The 26,760-nt window shown below is 41.5% G+C and overlaps 1 protein-coding gene across 1 annotated transcript in view; it reads right to left on the bottom strand.

Moving 5' to 3' along the window:
* Positions 1-23,694, bottom strand: part of PXYLP1 (2-phosphoxylose phosphatase 1) — an 83,458-nt gene extending 59,764 nt beyond the window's left edge. The window contains exons 1-2 of the mRNA XM_065411145.1: positions 23,606-23,694; positions 18,162-18,289 (exon numbers count right to left, since the gene is read on the bottom strand). Of these exons, the coding sequence (XP_065267217.1) occupies positions 18,162-18,240 (79 nt within the window). The 5' untranslated portion in view covers positions 18,241-18,289; positions 23,606-23,694. The remainder of the gene's footprint in view (positions 1-18,161; positions 18,290-23,605) is intronic.
* Between the last annotated feature and the right edge of the window lie 3,066 nt (positions 23,695-26,760).

Genomic DNA, 26,760 nt, shown 5'->3' with positions numbered 1-26,760 from the left:
GCGTCTTAGATTTACTTTGTTTTCTCAACTTGTAAATGTACCTTTTACTAAAGTGCTTATCCTGTTTGCTATACTTTGAACCTAAGACAGAGGGGATTCCTCTGAGCTCTTTAAGTTTGATTACCCTGTAAAGTTATTTTCCATACTGATTTTGCAGAGATGATTTTTACCTTTTGCTTTAATTAAAAGCCTTCTTTTTTTAAAACCTGATTGATTTCTCCTTGTTTTAAGATCCAAAGGGGGTTTGGATCTGTATTCACCAGGAGTTGGTGAAAGGAAGGAGGGGGGAAGGGTCAATCTCTCCTTGTTTAAGATCCAAGCAGTTTGGATCTGTATTCACCAGGGAATTGGTGAAAGGTTTCTCAAGGCTTCCCAGGGAGGGAATCCATCGAGAATGGTGGCAGCGGGACCAGAGCTAAGCTGGTAGATAAGCTTAGCAGTTTTCATGCAGGCCCCTACATTTGTACCCTAAAGTTCAAAGTAGGGATACAGCCTTGACATGGTGGCACAGCGGTGGGATCGTTTTAAACCCAAAAGCCAGTAAGAGATTTTTTTTTCCTTCTAGCTGCTTGGAAAGCAGAGCTGAAGGTAGATGCATATCTTATCTCTCCTTGCCTGAAGGCAGAGGTGTTAAGTTTTTTTTAACAAGGTCCTTTGTTAAGAGAAGGGTTCAATTAATGAGCAAACGACTGGTAAAAGGAATTTACAAGGTGAATTGTTTTTTTTTCTTTTTTTTCTTTTTACATCCTCGGGAGTAGCTTGTTAGAAAGTCTCTGTTAACTCAGCAGCACTCAGCAGGAGCCTGAGCTAAGTACATCCCAGTTTCAGTCAACTGCAGAGGGGTGTGACCCAGCACAAGAAAACCAGGAAAATGACTACCAAAGAAGAAAAAGCTAAAGAGGAGGCCCACAAGAGAGCTATGGAGCTGAAAGAAAAAGAGATAGAGCTGAGAGACAGAGAAGAGAAAGCCAAAGAGGGGGCCCACAAGAGAGAGATGGAGCTGAGAGACAGAGAAGAGAAAGCCAAAGAGGAGGCCCACAAGAGAGAAATGGAGCTGGAAAAAGCCAAGCAGGAGGCCCATAAAAGAGAGATGGAGCTGAGAGAAAGAGAAGAAAAAGCCAAACAGGAGGCCCATAAAAGAGAGATGGAGCTGAAAGAAAAAGAGATGGAACTGGAAGCAGCAAGGACTAGGCAGGGTGCATCAGACCATCCTAACAACTCCTCTCCAGGTACCACTTCCCATCCCAGGAAATTCCCCACCTACAAGGCAGGCGATGATACTGAGGCCTTCTTAGAAAATTTTGAAAGGGCCTGCCTTGGATACGACATCCCTCCAACCCAGTACATGGTAGAGCTGAGGCCGCAGCTCAGTGGACCCTTAGCAGAGGTGGCGGCTGAAATGCCTAAGGAACACATGAACAGTTATGAACTTTTTAAAAACAAGGCCAGAATCAGAATGGGGCTAACACCTGAGCATGCCCGTCGGCGGTTCAGAGCCCTAAGGTGGAAACCTGATGTGTCATTTACCCGACATGCCTACCACATTGGGAAAAATTGGGATGCCTGGATATCAGGAGCAAATGTTAAATCTACGGAAGAGTTGCCCTTCCTATTGCAAATGGAGCAGTTTTTAGAGGGTGTTCCTGAGGAAATAGAAAGGTACATCCTAGATGGGAAGCCCAAAACTGTAACCGAGGCGGGGGAGATTGGAGCCAAATGGGTGGAGGTGACAGAAAAGAAAAAAGCTAGTAGCAGTTGGAGCGAATATCAGAAGGGGCAAACCGAAACAAAACCTTATCACCGGGGACAACCCAAGGCCCCACCCACATCCCAAGGGAAACCCCAGACGCCTTCTCACCCCACCACACCAGTCTCCATCAACCAACATCGCCCCGGTGATACCTTAGCAGGGCGATGTTTTAAATGTAATGAACTGGGGCATATAAAGGCTCACTGCCCCAAGAACCCCAACCGATTACAGTTCATTACACCCCAATCACACCAAAGAACCCCAGACCCAGATGCCTCTCTCATACCCTCGGAGCGAAGGGAAACCTTGAGAGTGGGCGGAAAGAAGGTTATCGCTTGGAGGGACACTGGGGCACAAGTGTCAACTATTCACCAATCCCTAGTGGACCCCAAACTCATCAACCCGGAGGCTACAGTGACAATTCAACCCTTCGTGTCACAGTCTGTAACCTTGCCTACAGCCCAGTTGCATGTCCAGTACAAGGGCTGGGCAGGAATGTGGACTTTTGCAGTCTATGACAATTATCCCATCCCCATGCTGCTGGGGGAAGACTTGGCCAACCATGTGAAGCTAGCCAAGAGGGTGGGAATAGTCACCCGCAGCCAGGCTAAGCAAGCTTTCACCCCCATCCCTGTTCCTGAGCCGTCCACCAGGACCCCGTCTGTGTTACCGGAGACCCAAACACAGGTGGTGGAACCGGATCCCCTACCAACGACTGCAACAGCCGTAGTGGATCCAATCCCAGAGACCCAGCCAAAGCCAGTCCCAGAACCGGAACTGGCAACGCAACCAGCACCAGGACCATTGTCAGCACTGAGTCCAGCGCTTGCAACCCCGTCTACAACTCCAATGCCAGAGGGCACCAGCGAGCCTAAACTGGCGGAAGCAGCAGATAACCCTACCCAAGAGGCTCAGCCAGAGCCTGAAATACCACATAGTGCACCAGCGGACAGCGGTTCACAGTCAATGGAAAAAGCCCCAGCACCTGCATCGCTTCCAGAGGGACCAAGCCCCAGTCCACAGTCCAAGGAGGAACTGATGTCTCCAGCATCAAGGAAACAGTTCCAGGCCGAGCAGGAAGCAGATGACAGCCTTCAAAAAGCTTGGGAGGCGGCGCGGAGCACCCCACCGCCTCTCAGCTCTTCTAACCGATCCCGGTTTGTTGTAGAAAAAGGACTTTTATACAAGGAGACTCTTTCTGGTGGGCACCAGGAAGACTGGCATCCTCAAAGACAGCTGGTAGTTCCCACTAAGTATCGGGTAAAACTCTTGAGCTTAGCCCATGATCATCCCAGTGGCCATTCTGGGGTGAACAGAACCAAAGACCGGTTGGGGAAGTCCTTCCACTGGGAGGGAATGGGCAAGGACGTTGCTAATTATGTCCGGTCTTGTGAGGTGTGCCAACGAGTGGGAAAGCCCCAAGACCAGGTTAAAGCCCCTCTCCAGCCACTACCCATAATTGAGGTCCCATTTCAGCGAGTAGCTGTGGATATTCTGGGTCCTTTCCCAAAGAAGACACCCAGAGGAAAGCAGTACGTACTGACTTTCATGGATTTTGCTACCCGATGGCCGGAAGCTGTACCCTTAAGCAACACCAAGACTAAAAGTGTGTGCCAGGCATTAGCAGACATTTTTGCCAGGGTAGGGTGGCCCTCCGACATACTTACAGATTCGGGAACTAATTTCCTGGCAGGGAACATGAAAAACCTGTGGAAAGCTCATGGGGTGAATCACTTGGTTGCCACCCCTCATCACCATCAAACCAATGGTCTGGTGGAGAGGTTTAATGGAACTTTGGGGGCCATGATACGTAAATTCGTAAATGAACACTCCAATGATTGGGACCTAGTGTTGCAGCAGTTGCTTTTTGCCTACAGGGCTGTACCACATCCCAGTTTAGGGTTTTCACCATTTGAACTTGTGTATGGCCGCGAGGTTAAGGGGCCATTACAGTTGGTGAAGCAGCAATGGGAGGGGTTTACGCCTTCTCCAGGAACTAACATTCTAGACTTTGTAAGCAACCTACAAAACACCCTCCGACACTCTTTAGCCCTTGCTAAAGAAAACCTAAAGGATGCTCAGGAAGAGCAAAAGGCCTGGGATAATAAACATTCCAGAGAACGGTCCTTCAAAGTAGGAGACCAAGTCATGGTCTTAAAGGCGCTCCAGGCCCATAAAATGGAAGCGTCGTGGAAAGGACCATTCACGGTCCAGGAGCGCCTAGGAGCTGTTAACTATCTCATAGCCTCCCCCACCTCCAACATAAAGCCTAAGGTATACCATGTTAATTCTCTTAAGCCCTTTTATTCTAGAGAATTAAACGTTTGCCAGTTTACAGCCCAGGAAACTGATGACGCGGAGTGGCCTGCAGGTGTCTACTATGAAGGAAAAAGGAATGGTGGCGTGGAAGAGGTGAACCTCTCCACGACCCTGGGACGTCTGCAGCGACAGCAGATAAGGGAGCTGTGCACAAGCTTTGCACCGATTTTCTCAGCCACTCCAGGGCGGACCGAACGGGCATACCACTCCATTGACACAGGTAATGCTCACCCAATTAGAACCCCACCCTACCGGGAGTCACCTCATGCCCAAGCGGCTATACAAAGGGAGATCCAGGACATGCTACAGATGGGTATAATCCGCCCCTCTACCAGTGCATGGGCATCTCCAGTGGTTCTAGTTCCCAAACCAGATGGGGAAATACGCTTTTGCGTGGACTACCGTAAGCTAAATGCTGTAACTCGTCCTGACAACTATCCAATGCCACGCACAGATGAGCTATTGGAAAAATTGGGACATGCCCAATTCATCTCTACTTTAGACTTAACCAAAGGGTACTGGCAAGTACCACTAGATGAACCCGCTAAGGAAAGGTCAGCCTTCGTCACCCAGGCAGGGGTGTATGAATTCAATGTACTCCCTTTCGGGTTGCGAAATGCACCCGCCACCTTCCAAAGACTTGTAGATGGTCTCCTAGCAGGATTGGGAGAATCTGCAGTTGCCTACCTCGATGATGTGGCCATTTTTTCTGATTCATGGACAGAACACCTGGAGCACCTGAAAAAAGTCTTCGAGCGCATCCGGCAGGCAGGACTAACTGTTAAGGCTAAAAAGTGTCAAATAGGCCAAAACAGAGTGACGTACCTCGGGCACCAGGTGGGTCAAGGAACTATAAATCCCCTACAGGCCAAAGTGGATGCTATCCAAAAGTGGCCGGTTCCAAAGTCAAAGAAACAGGTCCAATCCTTCTTAGGCTTGGCCGGATATTATAGGCGATTTGTACCACACTACAGCCAAATCGCCGCCCCGCTGACAGACCTAACCAGAAAGAAACTGCCAAATGCAGTTCAGTGGACTGATAAGTGTCAAAAGGCCTTTAACCAGCTTAAGGCAACACTCATGTCTGACCCTGTGCTAAGGGCCCCAGACTTTGACAAACCGTTCCTAGTAACCACAGATGCTTCCGAGCGAGGCGTGGGAGCAGTTTTAATGCAGGAAGGACCAGATCAAGAATTCCATCCTGTCGTGTTTCTCAGCAAGAAACTGTCTGAGAGGGAAAGCCACTGGTCAATCAGCGAAAAGGAATGCTACGCCATTGTGTACGCGCTGGAAAAGCTACGCCCATATGTTTGGGGACGGCGCTTCCAACTACAAACAGACCATGCTGCGCTACAGTGGCTTCATACCGCCAAGGGGAATAACAAAAAACTTCTTCGGTGGAGTTTAGCTCTCCAAGATTTTGATTTTGAAATACAACACATTTCGGGAGCTTCTAACAAAGTGGCTGATGCACTCTCCCGGGAAAGTTTCCCAGAGTTAACTGGTTAACAATTGTTCTTGTAATGAAACATATTGTTAGTTTTTATATAATCAGTAGTATGTCTAAAGGTACATGTGTCTTGTTAACTCTGTTTTCTCCTAGAACTCCAGGAAGAAATCACAGCCAGTGTGGAACCGAACGTCCAACACTATCTGTGATTTGGGGGGCGTGTCATAACTATAAAGGGAAGGGTGACAGCCATACTGTGTACAGTACTAAAATCCCTCCTGGTCAGAGACTCCAAAATCCTTTTACCTGTAAAGGGTTAAGAAGCTCGGGTAACCTGGCTGACACCTGACCCAGAGGACCAATAAGGGGACAAGATACTTTCAAATCTTGGGGGGGGAAAGGCTTTTGTGTGTGTCCTTTGTTTAAGGGGTTGTTCGCTCTTGGGACTGAGAGGGACCAGACATCAATCCAGGTTCTCCCCATCTTTCTAAACAAGTCTCTCTTATTTCAAAATTGTAAGTAAAAGCCAGGCAAGGCGTCTTAGATTTACTTTGTTTTCTCAACTTGTAAATGTACCTTTTACTAAAGTGCTTATCCTGTTTGCTATACTTTGAACCTAAGACAGAGGGGATTCCTCTGAGCTCTTTAAGTTTGATTACCCTGTAAAGTTATTTTCCATACTGATTTTGCAGAGATGATTTTTACCTTTTGCTTTAATTAAAAGCCTTCTTTTTTTAAAACCTGATTGATTTCTCCTTGTTTTAAGATCCAAAGGGGGTTTGGATCTGTATTCACCAGGAGTTGGTGAAAGGAAGGAGGGGGGAAGGGTCAATCTCTCCTTGTTTAAGATCCAAGCAGTTTGGATCTGTATTCACCAGGGAATTGGTGAAAGGTTTCTCAAGGCTTCCCAGGGAGGGAATCCATCGAGAATGGTGGCAGCGGGACCAGAGCTAAGCTGGTAGATAAGCTTAGCAGTTTTCATGCAGGCCCCTACATTTGTACCCTAAAGTTCAAAGTAGGGATACAGCCTTGACAAGACCGATGAACTATTATGAGAAATTAGATTGCAATTAATAACTGGGACTAGATGGTATTCATTTTGAAAGCTCTGAAGAAACTAAAATGAAATGGGCTAGACTAATGCATTCTGAATTAATTGTGAGCACTCAGGAAAATGATCAAGCGTGACTGACCAGCTCCAACAAAGCATCAGAAAAACAAGAGGCTGTATTAAAAGGGGGCAGAGTACAATAGAGATGTAAAATGTCACTATGAAAGCCAAAGGTATTTAGTTTTGATCACAGCATCTCAGTAAAATCCAGCATAAAAAGAAGAGTCTACAAGAAGGCAACAAATAGAAGTCTGGGTGGGGGCAATAGGAGAACTTTCATCTGACAATGATTTAAGAAGCTACTAGGAAGCTACTAGGGGCTAGATTCAAGTCTCAGTGCACCACCACAGCAGCAGAAAGCCTGCCAGGAGGGGGATGGTGGAATTAAAGCACCCAAACTTCACACCACTGGGTGGCCCACAAGCAGACAGCACAACCCAAAAAGAGTGGCAGCTCCAAAATACATCCCTCTGGGTAACCCTCAAAGGTGTGGTGGCTCCTATTCAGCCACAGATATAACTTAAAAGCTGCACTACCATGGAAATCCCAAGGAAGAATCACAATGCAAACGCTGCACTAAGAGGCATATCTGCCATGGGACATAAGGGGCCGGCTGGCTCACGTAGGTCAAGTTGGACCTCCCTGAAAGCAGCAGGCTAAATTTAATCCTAGGGCTACATAGTTTGGAAAGAAAGATACGATAAACAGATAGATGATAATGAATGGATGCCAATCAAGCCCTGCCTATTTAGTCTTTCCAGGAAACAAAAACAAGATAGGCTTTGGAATGAAAAGGCGATAATTTAAAATGGATATTGATATGCGAAACTCATGTTTTACACAATACATAATTAAACTCTGGAACCAACTTCCCCAAGATATTGAGTCATGTAGCACAGAAGATAAAAAGATATTGGAATCAGAAATGCATCTTTAATTACCTGAAAAGCAGCATGACTCAGAGCAACAGTCAATCAATGGATGGAAAGGAGTTTTTGTAGGTGGCTGGCTGGTTGAATAACTGCTGAATTATCTATGTTGGTAAGGATATATTAGGAAAGAAAGGACTAACATTTTCAAAGTGAAGAAATCTAGTTTATACATTCAAAGGTGAGCAGAATTTAAAATCAAGTACATATGCAGAATATAAAATTAATAGTTACAGCTCATTAAAAAAAAAAAAAAAAAGCTAATTTCAGAGAGAGAAATTCTGCCCCCCTGAAGTTAAACTCCCTTCAATTTCAACGGGGAGAGGATTTTACTCAGAGTCTTTTGTAGGGATGTATACCAAAGTTACTTGGCCTCCACAGTAAGGAAGATCTAATCAATGTGACCTCATATACAGGACACTTGTGAGAAATAGCAAGTGTGTCCAATAATATTCTTTTAAACTTTGCAAAACAGACCTTAAGCTCCACTTCAGAAAGAAAACTTGTCTAAGAAGAATGGATTTGACAAGGTACAACTTCACAAGCAAAGTGACAATTTACTAACCAACCACGCAGGTATTATACAAAACTCCACTTTGATAGCTTAGTTATTAGAAACAAAACTGAGAATTAGATACCAGGATAAATATACAATGGGACCTAGGGTTAATTGGACATGGAAAGATTTATAAAGGTGGGAACTCCTAGCAAATACAGTTTGGTTCCAGTTTTATCCAAGACCATTTGCCTGGTTGAATCACAGTGGTTTGAACTTCTTTTATTATTTATCCAAAACTCAAACAAAGAATTAAACTGGAATTAGGATGCATTTATTTGGGTTCCACCTTTTTTAATTTGGAAACAGGAATTCCTTTTTTTATTTTGATGAATATTTAAAGTAGGAATTATATTAATAACGATGATTATTGCAATTACAAGGCTTAAATATAGTTCTTAATTACATGTAACACTTTTTGCACATTCAGTCACCAGATTCAAGCCTGCTTGTATGAGATGGCTATTTCTTACCAACACTCTTGATTTTCCATTCTCATTTCCTTCCTGCTATAATTTGGTCTGAGTGATGTCTTAAGATTTTTAGAAACCTAGCTATTGATTTAGAATTAGTTTTTGCCAAATATTAAGCTCTATCTCTCTCTATATATACACTCATCTTTAATCATGTTTTAACCTGACTCACACAATCTGTGTTTAGAGCTCAGCAAACCATCACAGATGGGGTCAAAAAATAGGATTAAACTGAGTTTATAAACAGTTCTGTGGCCTAGAAAATAATTTTTTCACACTCTTCCATATTAACCTACCAAATCCTGTTTAAACCAAGTCAGCCTGAGCCGTGTGACAGCAGAGTTTTTAAAATGGTTCCTCTAACATATTCAATTGTGGTCTTTGTGGAAGGAAGCAGGAGCTTCCCTAGCCATCCATCCCTATGCATATACATTGTGCCTTTTTCTGTCAAAGAATAATTTCTTGAAAATGTGACAGACATTCTGTCACACACACACACACACACACACCCCTACCTCTGCCTCTGTTTAATGGATAATATATTGTACCATCAACTTTAGGTGGTGTGATTTAAAAACATATGGTATTTTAATATATAAAGCACACATGAAGAATCATTACTATTGTTCATTCTCTCGATTCAACATACAAAGTTCTGGATGTTTTGTTTTGTGCTTTATTTTTCTTTGCTATTACGGTACTAAGATTAACAATCAGAGACCTTCACTATGACAAGGTTTAGGTTACTAATTTGTATTGTTTTGATGGCAAGTTGAGAGAGAAAACATTTTCTGTTTTTGTTTTAATTTGATTTTCTTTGGATACAAATGACAACCATGACAAACAAAACAAATGTATTTGCACCACAGAAGATAATTCTAAAGTAAATCTAAAATCTAAGTTGCTATATTCTCAATATAGTTAAGCTGGTGAATGTCAAAGTGTGCTTTTGTACTTGATTTCCCTTTCTCACTAAAAGCATAAAGTAATTTTCCTTGAAATTGTAAATTTAAGGAGTTGCATGTTTATTATGCAGCAGCAAGAAATTCTCTTAATTATTGAAGATTTATTCTAATTGATAACCATAAAACTAGTTATCATTTAACAAATTATTCCATTACTGTATGGATGTTGTTCTGCATCCAATTATTTCAGAGCATTTAAAATGGAACTACTTCACTTTGGAAATAAGAGTCTATTAACAGAACTAAATAGACAACTCTGGGAAGGATGGATGTGGTGGGTTTCAGGGAAGTCCGTTATCTCAACCAAAATGAAGCAATGACACAACTTAGATAATACAGTCCCTAAAAATTGGTTAACTGTTACTTAAAATTGCTTTTCAGTTTCCTACATAAACCTACACGGTGTTAATAGAGAAAATTACCAACCTGAAATTCTGCCTCTCTGAAACATAACTGCAAGGCTTGTTGCTTCGGATCAAGCAAGCCTTTACATGGCCTTCTAGTATTAGGCCAACCAAGTTGTAATAGTGACAAATCAGAAAGCTATTTAGGGATGGTCCTTTGGGTAACAGCCCAGCAAACTGACGTTAAATGAAGCCGGAAGTTGGGTGGTCTTTCAAGGGCATTAGTTCATTTAATAGATCTGTGAAGTGTGTCTCTACATTGAGCATATGAGGAAGAGGGACCATGTGAGAATGAAAAGAATACAGGCAGAACAATAAACTCATTAATGTGGGAGTCCAGTGCCTCACTACAGGAGAATCTTGTATGGCTCTTTAGCACCACCTCACACGGGTAAACCAGAAGCAGAAAATGCAATATAGGAAGGCAAAAGTACCAAAGTGGAGTCAAAGGAGGTGCTCCAAAACACAACCAGAAGGACTATTGTGCCACACACACAGGCACTATAGCACAGATGCAAGTTCCCAAGCAGTAACAAAAAACAAAAACAAACAAACAACCCAATAGTCAATTGCTAACGCAGGTGCTGAAGCACCACAAAAACTAGGTGGGACAATCAAGGCCCACGTTAAACACAAAGAAACAAGCACTCTGCCAATATAGCATCAAAGCAGTAAAATGCAGGGGCAGATGCCAAAGCCTCCCACAGTGAAACAGGTCTGAAGCACTTCCCAGAGTGCCAAGGCACCCAAGCAAAAGGGTCTCACAAAATCAATTTTTTTAAAAGTACATGGACCCTGCCAGGAAGGATAGCAAAAATGCCTAAAACAGTCTGGGGAGAAGGGCCAGATCAGCAACTGGAAAAGGCAGCTCCTGCAGGAAGTTGCTTGCTGATTACAGAAGAAAAGCGTTTAGGCTCAGCATGTGGTTCACGGCCACCAGCAGGAATAGCTGGAGCACTCTCCACCAATTACCCCAGAGGCGACATGTGAAGGGACGCACACAGGATCATATGCCCCCCTCCCCTCTGCTTTCTGCCTTCCATTTAGCACAGAGGTTCTAACGGGGGGGCATGCCCTGGCGCACCCCACAGTTTGATGGGAGCCGCTCGGGCCCGTGGCAGCCAAAAACAGTATACGAAGAGGAAAAAAGGATATCGTGGGCAGTTAGAAGCATAATGTTATATAGAAATAAATATATAATCACTATTTATATGTGTAACATTACTGTACTCAGATATATTTACAACAGGGCAACAGCTCACATTTACCAATAAACTTCAATTGCCAACAGCTGCATACTGTTTGAGATTTAGCCTACCACATAATAATTCAGGGTTGTAAGGTCTGCTAGTTGAAAATATGCTGTGGTATCTAGCGGTCAGAGACAATTAGCTCAATTAGAATGTTTTAAGCAGCACTTACTTTTCTATACTATTTAAAAATGTAAAGCATACATCAACTCAGAGGCACCATCTGTTCAAGGAAACCTTGCTTTATAGCTGAGCTGATTTGAATTTAATGTTGTACAGTTTGTCAGTAGATCAGCCAAACTGAAATTGAGAACATATCTGGTTCCTAGTCCTTTGCTTCAAACACTAGACAACACAATCAATAAAGTAAATTATTTAAAAGATGTCCAGAACTCCCTTTGAAACTAGTCTTTTAAAAAGTTTAATATTACATACTTAAGCAAAATACTACAGCAAAATGCTGTAAATACGCTGTGCACTTACTAGAAAAAGTAAATAAAAGAAAAGGTTATCCATGAACAAACCCCCTGCCACATATATCAAGGGGGAAAAAGTGGAAAGAGGAGTTATGGACATAAATAGATGCCCATTACTTGAAAACATTACTTGGGATATTTACTAGTTGTACAAATTGGCGGCCTGTCCACCTGCTGCAATTCATTTCAGAGTCATCATGCATTTCAGCAGTTGAAGTCCACACTAAGCACTAAATTAGTTGAAGTTGCTGGGGCAGGGATTGAAAGCATAATCTGAAGCTTTGCCCCCAATTTCAAAATCCACATGAAGCAGAAAAATCAGGAGCCCATCTCCTCCTGCTCTACTGTGAATATAATAATGGCCATACTGGATCAGACCAATGGTCCATCAAGCCCAGTATCCTATCTTCCAAAAGTGGCCACTGACAGATACTTCAGAGGGAATTAACAGAACAGGCAATCATCAAGTGATCCATCCTCTGTTGTCCACTCCCAGCTTCTGGCAAATAGAGGCTACTTAAGGGACACTTAAGAGTATGGGATTGCATCCCTGACCATCCTGGTTAATACCATTGACGGGCTTATCCTCCTTGAACTTATCTAGTTCTTTTTTGAACCCCATTATAGTTTTGGCCTTCAGAACATCCTTTGGAAACAAGTTCCACAGGCTGACGGTACGTTGTGTGAAGTAGTACTTTCTTTTGTTTGTTTTAAACCTGCTGCCTATTAATTTCATAGGGTGACCCCTGATTCTTGTGTTATATGAAAGAGTAAATAACATTTCCTTATTCACTTTCTCCACATCAGTCAAGATTTTATAGACCTCTATCATAACACCTCTTAGTCTTCTCTTTTCCAAGCTGAAAGTCCCAGTCTTTTTTAATCTCTCCTCATACAGAAGTTGTTTCATACCCTAATCATTTTTGTTGCCCTTCTCTGTACCTTTTCCATTTCTAATACACCTCTACCTCGATATAACGCTGTTCTCGAGAGCCAAAAAATCTTACCGCGTTATAGGTGAAACTGCGTTATATCGAACTTGCTTTGATCCGCCGGAATGCACAGCCCCACCCCTCTGGAGCACTGCTTTACCGCGTTCTATCAGAATTCATGTTATATCGGGTCGCATTATATCGAGGTAGAGGTGTATATATTTTTTGAGATGGGGAGACCTGATCTGCACATAGTATTCAAGATATGGCCGTACCATGGATTTACATAGAGGCAATATGACATTTTCTGTCTTATTGTCTATCCCTTTCCTAATGGTTCCTAACATTGTTAGCTTTTTTGACTGCTGCTGTACATTAAGCGGATGTTTTAAAAGAACTATCTACAATGATTCCAAGAGTTCATTCTTGAGTGGTAACAACTAATTTAGACCCCATCATTTTGTATGCATACAGCAGAACTTCAGAGTTAATACCACTGGTCTGACCCCGTATGGCCGTTCTTATGTTCAGAAGGGGGTCACAGTGCAATGAAGTTAGAGAAACGCTGCCTTAAGTTGGCCTGTTGGGACTAGTAACAAATGCCACTTCACCTTGATTGGTCCCTTGAAACATGTTAACAACTTATGATAAACAATCTGTTCCACCTTACATTTAGCAGGGACACGAAGTTTCCCAGACCTGGAGAAGAGCTCAGTGTAAGCTCAAAAGTTTGCCTCTCTCACCAAACATAAGTTGGTCCAATTAAAGATATTATCTCACCTATCTTGTCTCAGTAATACACCATTTAGTAATAAATTCACAGATTTGCATTAGTATGACGCATTCATTTCCACTCCTAACATTTCATGAGATAATCTGGCTTCAAATGCATCTCTGGCTCCCCTAACTTACCGTGGTTTGGGTATTTTCCAGGTCTAAATACACTAAGTCCCAGACCACTGTAATTATCACTCCGTTATTTGAAACTGACACATAGGCAACGAAATTAAATTTGCTTAAGACAGCTTGGAAAAACTGAAAGTTTGGAAACTAAGTTTTGCGGTCTAATAAAACAGAAAATGAGCACGTTACACTCAGATGAAAAAGCATTATATATAAAATATATCAAACCTGAAAGAGATTACATTATCACCACTTTGCGTAAAAGTGGGAACCAAGCATACTGTGAGGAACATCTCTCTTCTAAAGGTGATGGTGAGCTATGTTTCATTGACATCATAATAGACACTGTACTGTATGAAGTAATATTATGATAACTGATGAATTTTTGAGGGAGGAAGCCTGAAAGAGGATTTATTGCAACAAGACAATGACCAAAAGCAAGCATAAAAATGTACACAAGTCTTCGGGGGAAGAGGGGAATGACACAAAGTTATGCATTTTGTGCCATAATCACAGTAATATGATTTGAATACAACAGAAATAATTTGGATGTAATGAAAAAAACAATTAAGAAAAGCTATAATACCAAAGAAAATGAAGCAGCATCCCAGGACTGCAGAGTGAACAATTGCAAGGAACTCTGTCGGGCTATTATGAAGCATGTAAGTAACATTTCAAAGAGACTTCAGTGTGTAATAAAAGATAAGATGGATACATACACTAACTAGAATGACTGAAAAAAATCCCTCTTCCTGATACACTGGTTTACCTAGTCCATGGTAATTTATGGCTCATGGGAGCTTGGCACTTCTGAATCCTTCCTCCCCATTAAAAAGTCTTCTACTGTGTGTCATGGAACATTGGGTATGATAAACATTCCTTTCAAAAAGCAACAGAGTGTCCTGTGGCACCTTTAAGACTAACAGAAGTATTAGCGCATAAGCTTTCGTGGGTGAATGCCCACTTCGTCAGACGCAAGTCTGCGTCTGACGAAGTGGGCATTCACCCATGAAAGCTTATGCACCAATACTTCTGTTAGTCTTAAAGGTGCCACAGGACCCTCTGTTGCTTTTTATGGATTCAGACTAACACGGCTACCCCTCTGATACTTATTCCTTTCAAAACATTTGATTCCTGTTAATTTAAGTTTCTTATATGGGAGATCATTTTCCTGGTGATAGTGACTTGCTTGCGGAGCGAGTCGGCCTCAGGCTTCATCTACACTACGAAGTTAGGTCAACGTAAGGTCATCTTACTTCAACCTAATTATGTCAGTGTACACACGACAGCTTTGCTCCTGACGATGTAAGTGCCCTACTACACCAACATCATAACCCCACCTGCACAAGAGGCATAGGGCTTATGTCAGTGTAGTTAGGGCAATGCAGTGTCTGTGTAGACACTGGTTATTTACATGAGTTGTTGGCTGTCATTCTTGTGAATTTCAAGGCTCCATTCTGGAGCTGTGAAATTGACAAGAAAGCCAGTCTGTCACTGCAGGGTGGGTGGGGGGCTCTAGCTAGAGCCTGGCTGCTGCCTGGAGGTTACCAGCTCCCTAATGGGAGCCGCCTAGACTCTGGGCACAGAACTCCCCGCTGGGAGCCTGGGGGGACAGCCAGGCTCTCAGCGGCAGGGAGCCAAGAGTCAGGGCAGGGGGAGTGCAGCCCTGCTCCTATGGGGGTGCCCAGGTTCTCAGCCCTACACATTGCCCCTCTTAAGTTGGTGGAAGCACTCCTAGTGCTTCTACCGCACCACCCACAGAAGAAGGGCAGTGTGTACATGAACCACTGCAGTTGTAAGTCGACCTAACATAGGTCAACTTAAGTTTCTAGTGTAGACATGCCCTCAGACTCTAGTACCTGACTGACTGTATATCAAATTTGAAAAAGATAAGTTGGTACTACAGACTCATATAAGATTCCTCTCCAAGCTTTTCTTGGAGTTCCACCTTCAGGAGAACAACATTTTTTCCAAGCTGCATGCTCATCCGCGCCAGGCCTTTCCTGACACACTCAGTGTGAACAGGTCCTTGAAACAGAATCTGGGTCAGACAAAAGATCTTAGGAACTCCACCCAACTTTTTGTTTGACACCAATTTGTTGGGCACTGCTGTTACCAAGAGGACCATGTTTGAATAGACTTCCAGTTGCATTTCCTCTTGTTATCTGGCTAGCCTGAAGCTAAAAGGCCACCTCCATCGAAGGCAAGGCTGCCATTTCCACAAGCTTACTAAGAATTCTTGTTTGGATTCAACCTCTCTGTATTCCAGAATATTTCCATGATAAAGGGAGCTCACCTCTCCCATCTCCAAAAAAGTCCTGTTTGTTTTGGAAATGTCCTTTATTTTAATTTTGGCTAAACCTTTCAGCTAATTGAAGCTGTTAATTGTTTCAATATTGCCAGCTTATCTGATTGAGTTTTAGTCTGTTTGGTACCTGCTGGATGGTCTTTTAGTCCTCTTTAGGTAAAAACTCCAATTTTATTTCACTGTCAGTGCTAGCCTTGATTGCTGCAGCCTACTTTCCTTTTGAAACATCCTTCTGTCGTCTTACTCTCCAGGCGTCGTGTGAAAAATGGTTTCTTTAAAGAAATGAAAATTACTTACCTGCCTTTTTGAAGACATTATTTCACAGGATTCTCACTCACCTACACACATCCTCTCTAAGTAAGGATTCTTCTTTATGGGGTATCTATTTTTGGTATCACACTCATTTTTACATTTGAGGTAATATTTTTCTGTCTCACATTTTAACTGGCCTCTCTCTAGGACTATCACCTCCCACACAGAAAATTAAGGCAGAGGCACGTATAGCCATAAGACATGGCATGCAGCAGCCTACAGCGTGCCTGGCTCACATCCTACCCAAGAAGGGCAAATTCTCTAAGAGGATTTTTTTTTTGAGCTATGGGTTTTTGGATTACATTTTGCAGAAGAGTAGTTAATGCAAAAATGCAATGTGAAAACCATTTAAATATTATTCACGATATAGTTTGGGATGATACATTTTAAATGCAAGGTACAGTAGAGCCTCAGAGTTATGAACTAACCCAGGGGTAGGCAACCTATGGCACGCGTGCCGAAGACGGCACGCAAGCTGATTTTCAGTGGCACTCACACTGCCCGGGTCCTGGCCACCGGTCCGGGGGCCTCTGCATTTTAATTTAATTTTAAATGAAGCTTCTTAAACATTTTAAAAACCGTATTTACTTTACATACAACAATAGTTTAGTTATATATTATAGACTTATAGAAAGAGACCTTCTAAAAACGTTAAAATGTATTACTGGCATGCGAAACCTTAAATTAGAGTGAATAAATGAAGACTCGGCACACCACTTCTGAAAGGTTGCCGACCCCTGAACTAACCAGTCAACCACACACACCTCATTTGGAACTGGAAGTACACAATCAGGCAGCAGCAAAGACACACAAAAAAAGCAAATACTGTACAGTACTGTGTTAAACATAAACCACTAAAAAAATCAAGAGAAAGTTTTAAAAAAAAGATTTGACAAGGTAAGGAAACAGTTTTTGTGCACATTTCATTTAAATTAAGATGGTTAAAAGCAGCATTTTTCTTCTGCATAGTAAAGTTTCAAAGCTGTATTAAGTCAACGTTCAGTTGTAAACTTTTGAAAGAACAACCATAACGTTTTGTTCAGTGTTATGAACATTTCAGAGTTATGAACAACCTCCATTCCTGAGGTGTTCATAACTCTGAGGTTCTACTATACTCCTTTACAGGTGTTATTTTGGCTGCTAAACAGAGCATATTTTATTACAATGAAATTTGATAAAATTAAATACAAGGGCTGAAGAGCTCAAGTATTTCCTAACTAAACTACACACATCCAATGGAGGAGAAGACATTTTCCTACATTCTGTCTATACTTTTCTCCTTACCTTCAGTCAACACCTATTTATTTTTGTTTGTAACAGTAGAAAGATGAGGTTTGTGCATAGGCCTCGCCTTCACTAGTAAATTTCATTTATAAAGCTGATTTTTAAGTTAGCTGACACAGTGCTGCCTGGAGACAAGGACAAGTCATGCTTCTCTACTAGTTTTGGGTAAACCCTACTGGAACTACCCATGATTGGCTGACACAACGTGGAACATGATTTGCCTTTTTCTACATTTGCCAGTCGCTTGTGGTCAGCATTGTGTCAGCTAACTCGATTTTCAAAAGTTTTGTTAAAACACAGTTAAATTTCCTTGTGCAGATAAGACCAAAGAAGGGAAAAGTCTCAGTGCTCAGTACTGTCAGAGCAATTCACTGGATTCCATCTTGTTTGCTCCAATATAAAACAAATCAATGTTTTTACCTACATCAGCTTTGCATAACTACACTGACTCAATTTTATCAACCAAATTCTTAGCAAGGACTATTGTTTTCACAAAATAAATGATCTTTTTGTCAAATTGTCCTGATTTTATACTTGCGCAATGTACCATTTTACTATTTTTATTCTTTAATTATTTTACCTTCTAAAAGGAAATTTAAAAGAAAAAATTATGTACATTTATATAAAACACACAAATGCTTAAGAAAGGACACAAAAGGCTTTTTTAAAGGAAAAAACCTAACACATTTGGTTACACTATGGGCATATTGTAGGCAAAACAAATGGAGGTTTTACTTACAGAATTGTAGGCTGAGGCTCAAAAAGGCCAATAAGGCTGCCAAAGCCAGCAAGATCAGAAAACGATTTCGGAAAAGCATTATTAGTCGTTCTGCTTTCTCTTCATGGTTTCATCTCCATATATGAACACTTCCTGTGAATGAAACAGATAAGTGAATATTTAACAAGTGGAAGCTTCAGCTACCTTGAAATAAATCCAAGTATAATTTTGGCAGGAGTGCAAGAGAGAGATGAGGTTATTTCTTATATGCAAGTTTTGGAGACACAGAAGCTTGATCAAGATACAAAAGGCTTTAAGTCTCTTCCTTGCCTCTCAGGCCAGTGTATCAAGCAAAATTTGCAACACAGTAATTGTTTCTCTCCAGTCTCTAACAATTATCTTGTAGCGCTCTGCTATTTTGAGGGCTAGTTCTCAATCTTAACAACTCTAAAATTCCTTTAATTAAAGCAGTTTCTCCCTACCCTCCTGCAAAGTACAGGTCAGAAAAGCAACATGCTTGCCTAATGGCTCCTCAAAGCAACCCTTATTTACCTTGCCAGGAATGTTCTAACTATCATATACTCTGTTTCGGAACTGTTAAAGAGACAGGTTAAGAATTACTCCCTCTAGGGGGCAGCACTATTGTTAACTAAATTATAGGAATCTTAGGTAAGAGAATAAAGATTCAGAGGAGGAGTTACGAGTCGAGCTGTGCATAAAACAGAAATTCTAGTTATGAGTGACAGTTGCCTTTTTCTTGTGTTGACTGCAAAATGCAGGAATTTGGTTGGTCTTGAAAGAAGTATTTTGTGATTCCCCATCTCCTTTGATTTGAGGTCTGTTTACAGCAGCACAATATGTTGCCAGAAAAGGACTTCTTTTCACCAATGTTTCTTCTTGTCCCAGTACCCCGATGTTTGTATGGAAAATGCCACTCCTGGTACTTTCCTGTTTTGGAGAAGAAGAAGCTTACCTTCTTGCTGGAATTCTGACCTCAGTCTTTTTGATCGTTTACAGTCCATGGGGGGGGTTCCCAATCTCAAAATTGTCAGATTATTTTCTCAGATTACGGATAAAACCTTTGAAAACACTCTTCAGTGTCACAAAACAGTGAATTAACTATATTAGTAAATTCTTTCTACTGGTTCCTGTCTTGATCTGCTTAGCAAGAGCAAAATTTAGGGACCTGTATGCAGTATGTATGAGACAAAGATGATCATCTATATCAAAGCAGCACTGGTTCTGTCCTGATGGGCTTTTCCATCTTTGTGTATAGTTTTCAAAGCAGCAGCGCTGTAGCCCTCTGGATTGTTTCTTGGGTGTCAAACAGTGTTAAAGGCAACTTAACCAATCAAATTGGCAAAGGGAAAGAAACACAAGGGCAACATCAATAAGATTACATAGTTACTCAATGTGGCTAGCACACAGCATGATGGAGCATATATTTATGAGGAGATAAGTCAAGAGAATGAAAAAGTAGATGTCTAGTCCAGAATGGAGGAGTCCATTTATTAATTAGAACTTACACTGGCGTGCATGATACTGGTGCACAGAAAACTGCACTGTTTACCTTGGGCCTTCTAGGTGGAATTCAAAGTGCTGGTATTGACCTTTAAAGTCCTAAACGGGCCACATTTCTGGAGAGACCACCTCTTCCCTCAAATCATTATTCCTGCAGCAGTAGGCAGTGAATGTGCTCAGTCTAGAGCAACGCTGCTATAAAACAAGGAAGGGGATGGACTGGTGGCAGGGGTTACCAGCTTGGAAATGCACTTCTCCACTTAAACCTCCAGAGCCTTGATTTGTTAAACTTTCAGACACACTGAAAAGCTTATAATTTCCCTTGAGAATAGGACAGGATAGGAACTGGATGGGGTATTTGTTAACATGTTATAATTAGACTATGGGGCTGAATTAGCTACCTCTAAAATTTTAATCTAACAGTAGATTTAAGCAGCTTCATGTAATTTTGATTATTATAAGTTTTAAGTATTGTAATGGGGATCTGTGCTTTTCTGGTAATAAAATTAATCGGATTTCTCAGTACATAAAGTTAGGAGTTATAAGTCTTGGCAAGATTCATTCTCTCTCTCTCTCTCTCTATTGTATTGGGAGAACTGTCTTTCCATTTTGTTATTACTAATTTCCAAGAGACTATAAGGAACTGAGGAGTCTGAGAAACTAGAAACTGATGCCTGTTGCTATACTTTTCCAAAATGCCCCCAGTCTCATGGGAACACAAGAAATGCATGGCTAAAAAGAGAGAATATAAATGGGAAGGAAGACCTGTAGTTTAAAGGACCCTTTTAACTTTTCAGAATAATAGCTCTCACTGTACACTAGTGTAATCTCTTAATGAGTGTGTGCCAGCCCACTGACTGATGCTAAACTGAGCTGTGAAGGAGAAAAAGTGAGACATAAGGATGATTGATTACAAACCACCAGGAGAGAAAGAAGCAGTTAAGTTAAACAGATGGAAGGACAGAAGGAAAACTACAGGAAAAACAAAATTAAATGTAGAGGGGAAGAAAAGGTAAAATATATGAGGAAGAAAAATCTCAAGAATTAGTACCAACCTCCCCTACCCCAATATCATTAGTTAATAATGTTGGTATATAATGCAATATGCCACAAAAAGTGAAGAGAGAGAAGCTTAGAGAAGACATTAGATTGAAGAAAGTGGGGAGAACAGATGTCTTACATTAACCGGGATATTTATGGGAGAGGTTTAATTAGCTTAAACTTTCACTCTTCTTGCAATTAAGATTTAACGTTTAGACTAAATAGTTCAGAAATTGTAAATACAAAAGCAAGATTTTTTTTTAAATTATACGTGTTTTGGCATGCTAACAAAGTATAGTCATTATGTTATGATTGATTTGGGACAGTTCCTGTAGAGTAATTGTGTTCAATAAAGGGTCTGCCAATAAAATTTGTTGTCAGCTGTCACTTGATATCAAGTATCATGGGATCAGATGCACAGATACAGTACTATGAAATGGAACAACTGGTTTAAAATACTGATAGGTGTGGTATTCAAGAGAAAAACAGCACTAAGACTGCAAACATTAAATAGAAGCAATACAAGCAATAGAATAGATGTTAGTTATACTGGCTGGACATTCAACTGGCAACTTTGAGAAGTATATTCTAATTGAGTAGTACATAAAAAGAAGAGGGGGGTTAGAAAGAGTAAACTAAAGGCAAGAATATGAACTCTCCGCAAAAAAAACAAAACCCTCTCCATGTGATCAGAAAAAGATGAGGAGGCGAACACACAGCCAACGTGCTTTTGATATTAGGCCTTGTCTACACTACAAAATTAAATTGACCTAAGTTAAGTCGACGTACAGCCACCGGAGTAATTACTGCAGTGCTTCATGTCCACACTATGCCCCCGTCAGTTATGCGCATCCTCACCAGGAGCACTTCCACAGACTTAACTGTGTGGGACACTGACAGCTGGAACCCCTCCACCATGGGGTCAACAGCCCGAGCTGCCAACCCACACGGGGCTGTTTACCGTGGGGCAAGGGGGGCTCCAGCTGTGAGCCCCACATGGGGCTGACAGCTCGGGCTGTCAGCCCCAGGGTGGGGAGGCAACAGCTGTGAGCCCTGCACAGGGCTGACAGCCAATAGGCGATGTAGGTAATGCAGTGTCTACACCAATGGTGGGCAACCTGTGGCCCATCAGGGTAATCCGCTGGCGGGCCACAAGACAGTGTTTACATTGACCGTCCGCAGGCACTGCCGCCAGCAGCTTCCAGTGGCCATGGTTCACCATTCCTGGCCAATGGGAGCTGCAGGAAGCGGCGCGGGCGGCAGGGACATTCTGGGCGCCGCTTCCCCCAGCTCCCATTGACCGGGAATGGCGAACCGCAGCCACTGGGAACTACAGGCGGCCGTGCCTGCGGATGGTCAATGTAAACGCTGTCTCGTAGCCCATCAGCGGATTACCCTGACAGGCCACAAGTTGCCCACCACTGGTCTACACAGACACTGCATCATCCTAACTACACTGATCTAACTGCTAAACCTTTCACCAATGTGGAATTATTAGGTCGATGTAGTGGGAGACTTACATTGGCGGGAGCAACATTGTAATATACATACTTACAGATTGAGGTTCATGTAAGCTGCCTTACATGGCCCTAACTCTGTGGTGTAGACCAAGCCTTAGAAATACACTGTTACAGAATTAGAGATACTGCTGCAGAATTAAAGCTCACAGTATTACAGAGCAGCTGCTGTTTGGATGACATTTGGAGTATATTGATCTTTATCTATTTACTTTATGGCTTCGTTCAGAGTGCAGGTCATGTCCTAGCCTCACTGTCTCCACCTGAAAGCTCTCAGTAACCGAAGGCCAATTTTATCATCAACAATTGACATAACATTGGCTCTACTTGTTGGCTCGTGATCCTCCAGTCTTTGACTCTCTTGTTCTAAAAGATGAATAAATACTGTACTGCTAAAAATGCAGTCCACACTCAGCGTTCTCGGCACTGGCATTCTATCAGCAGGTTAATAAATTGGTATAAATCACAGAATTTATTGCACATAACTAATGATATAGGTATTCAGCTCAAGACATAATGCTAGACTGGATAAAGAAATTCTGCTGAACCGCAAACTATCATTTAAAAAAGAATAATGTAATGATACCTCCTATAACCAAATGTAGCTAATAATTAAAAGAAAAGCTACTAGGACACCTAATACAGTATATGTCCTTGCTATATGATTTTTTATTTTCCTCCCTCTTAAATTGTGTCCAATATTTATTCTAACAAATCACAAAGGCAGAAGATTACTAATCTAGTTTAAAGTATCCCCATTACCACCTACTCAAGCCTAAAGATGTCAGTATGTACTAACGTACGCTGTGCAACTTCTTGCATATTCACTCCAGGCTGAAAAAATGGTATTGTTATTAACAGACAGGAGAGAGGGAGTCAGGAAATCTGGGATCCATTCCTGCCTCTACCAGACTTCTTCTGTGATCTTGGACAAGTCATGGCTTCTTTCTGCCTCAGTTTTCTCAACTTCAGACGTGGAAACCTACTTGACAGAAATGTTGTCTGACTGAATTTGTGAATGTTTGGAAATCACTGCAAGGTCTCCTCAGGCTTATGTAAGAAAGGTGTTATTTATTAGTATTTCACACAATGCACTGAAAATATATCCATACCACCAAAGACTTGAAAAGTTCTTGAGAAATTAGACTTGTCCAACCCCCAAAAATAATCATTACCATTCTGTACATCTGTGCCACTTGACTAATAACATTACCTCTAAATTAGCTGCATCCATCTAGGACGCAAACCTACCATGTTACTTAGCGTGTAAGCACATTATTTCACTGAATCACCATGACAGCTGAATGAATTTACTTGATTAAAATAGCATGTATCCATAATAATCAATACTACTCTTCAAAGTCTGCTTCCATACAATTACTGTACTTATCTGGTATGGCAGATCCAGCAACATCACATTGGTCATGTGGTCATTGTGAAATGGAGAAGGGAAACAGTCACAGTTGTAAGGAAGAAAGCTTCAAAGTCTATAACTGAATGATTGCCAGAGACAGACACAACAACCATACTGTGCTATCAGGCTCTGCAGTAGCAAGACCAGTCTAGAAATTGAGGAGAGAACGCCTGGAAACAAAAAAGATATGGGCTGGTACAGGGTGACGTTCATGGATTAATTTGGGGAAAGTTACTGAAGAATTTAGACAGCCCACTCACTAGTCCCATATCCACTACTGACAGTTCTATCTCTTTGAGAGCTTTCATTTGCTTTTGATCTGTCTTGTATCTTTTCATTGCACAGTAAGGATTTTTTTTCCTGCATACAAGAAAGCCTTGTTTTGAAGGTAACTGAACTGAAAGTGATAGCAGCAGATGGGATTATGAAAATTTTTATTCTATTTTTCAGTTTCCACATTCAGACTTGAATTGTTAGAAGTACTGTACTTTTGAAGGGTCTATTTTAAAGAAGGGAAAGAACACTGAGTGAAGATCTTTGAAAGCAAATATATAAAATTGCACACAGTAAGCGTCCCTCTATAACAGAACATAGATACCTTATTAATGCCTCACAAACAGGACCAAATTCAGAAAGTTATATAGTAGCTTATGTGATTCTATCTGGGTGAGTGTCCAATTATCTCATTGCACATTGCACCAAAAGGGAGGATAAATGCTTCTTCACTTAGTAAAATACCTACAATAAGAAATCTCTTTGATTCCCCACTTTTTTGGCTAGGCAGACCACATCAGTGTTATCTACATTCATCAGGACATCTTTGGGTAGCACCAAAACCCAAAATAACTCCAGTTTAAGGTCCTGAAAAAAGATATCAAATTATAAGAACAGAGCTGACTATAACATTGCACCCCATATTCATCATAGTGATATCACTATAGGATATGATTATGACGTAGTTATGATGCATCTTGTACAAAATCAACGAGGAGTCCTTGTGGTACCTTAGAGACTAACAAATTTATTTGGGCATAAGCTTTTGTGGGCTAAAACCCACTTCAGCAGATGCATGGAGTGGAAAATACAGGAGCAGGTATAAATACATGAAAGGATGGGAGTTGTCTTACCAAGTGTGAGGTCAGTCTAATGAGACAATTCAATTAACAGCAGGATACCAAGGGAGGAAAAATAACATTTGAAGTGGTAAGAGAGTGGCCCATTACAGACAGTTGACAAGAAGGTGTGAGTAACAGTAGGGGAAAATTAATATTGGGGAAATTAGGTTTAGGTTTTCTAATGACCCAACCACTCCCAGTTATTATTCAGGCCTAATCTGATGGTGTCCAGTTTGCAAATTAATTCCAGTTCTGCAGTTTCACATTGGAGTCTGTTTTTGAAGTTTTTTTGTTGAAGAATTGCCACTTTTAGGTCTCTTATTGAGTGACCAGAGAGACTGTCCGGTTTGGCCAATGTACCTGGCAGAGAGGCATTGCTGGCACATGATGACATACCAATGTGATATATGCCATCATATAACATTACTTAAGCAAAAAAACAAACAAAAAACAAGCTAGTCGCTTGAATAGTGAAACATTACTTTGGCCAGACAAGCCACTACTACTTATGGTAAGTATAGTCATTAGAGACCATCAATAAATTTAGCTGTTTCAGCATAATCAATGATTCCTAAAGACAGACATTTGAGAAGAAAATTAATATCTACTAATTTTTAGTAACAGGAAATTATAGGGACAGGATACAAGGTATAGTAGTTTATCTAGATCCGCCTATTGGAGTAAGCGTTTCTCCTCCACATTCTTAATGCTGTTACTACAGCTACTGCATATATGCCACAAGAGTTTCACAAAAATTCTCAGTGGTGGTGACTGCACCACGATTTTATTTTCTAGGCTCTGCACTACCTCCTGTAACAGGGTGCTGGCTAGGAGAAACAAGCCAGGCCCCTGTTAGCCCTGTTCCAGAGGAAGAAGGGTATTAGTTGGGCTGGCTGAAGGGCCACACCCTAATTACCAGAGTGGATCCACCTGCAGGCCTGGGTAGCCAGCCTGCCCTATAAAGCTGGCTAAGAGACAGGAAGCAGGGGGGAGACAGGAAAGGGAGGAGTGTGGGCTCTAGATCCCTGCTGGCTGGGAAGCTAGTAGTCTCCCAGAGTGTTGCTCTCTGTAAATAATAGGTGGTGGGAACGGACACAAACAATAAAAGGACACGGGTGCTGCACTTCAGTTGGTCTCTGACTGCGTTTGTGGAGGGGCCAGGAGCAGGCATTGCTACACTCCCCAAAAGCCTTCCCTTGCTACTAGTCTAAAATAAGCTCAGGGGAAGGGGATTTTTTTTCTTTTCTTTCAGAATTGTCTCCACTTGAGAGGAATAACGTTACGCAACTTGCTGTCTCACCCTGCCTTTCTAGGAGTCTGGCAATATCCTTATTGCAATTGTTCTACCTCCTCCTGCCTTCGGTATTATATTTATAAAGAGCTGTAACATGTCGGTCAGAGAGGACAAAAAATAAACAGGTCCCTGCACTGAGGAGTTTACAAAAGTCTAAATTAGCCACGATAGGAAACAATGGGTGGGAGAAATACAAAGAGGATTTCACCCAGAGGAGATTATGAGTTGCACTTATTGTTACATCTGTCTTGTTAGCTCCTTTTTATTTCACATAAAATAATATATTAAACTTGGAAAACATTTGGATAAAATGCCAGGGTGGAGGTCAGCTTTGAAATCCTTGTATTTGGTAGACTAGTTCAAGTATTTACTCCTTGTATTAGTTCCTTTATTTACATCTGCAATCATGTCTTCCATGTGGTTCAGAACCAAATCTAAAATTGCTTCTGCATAATTCTGTTCTTTATCATTGATGTAAGGAAGAGGTATTGTCATGCACCCATACCCATAGGACTACTGCTCAATTCTTCCAATGGAGTACTGCAGCTATAAGTCTGTATTTGACTAACTGATTTCTCTAATTATGAATTTGTTTGCCCTTTCCACAAGGCCTCAATTTCCATTTATACTCATGCTGATGATCCTTCTCATCAGATGGCCTATAACAAAACTCTATCAAATAGATTTCCTTAGTCTCTATTTGCACCAGATAATTCTA

The sequence above is a fragment of the Emys orbicularis genome, chromosome 9 (assembly GCF_028017835.1).
Source record: "Emys orbicularis isolate rEmyOrb1 chromosome 9, rEmyOrb1.hap1, whole genome shotgun sequence".
Classification (NCBI taxonomy): Eukaryota; Metazoa; Chordata; order Testudines; family Emydidae; genus Emys; species Emys orbicularis.
This window is presented reverse-complemented; position numbering and strand designations above follow the sequence as displayed.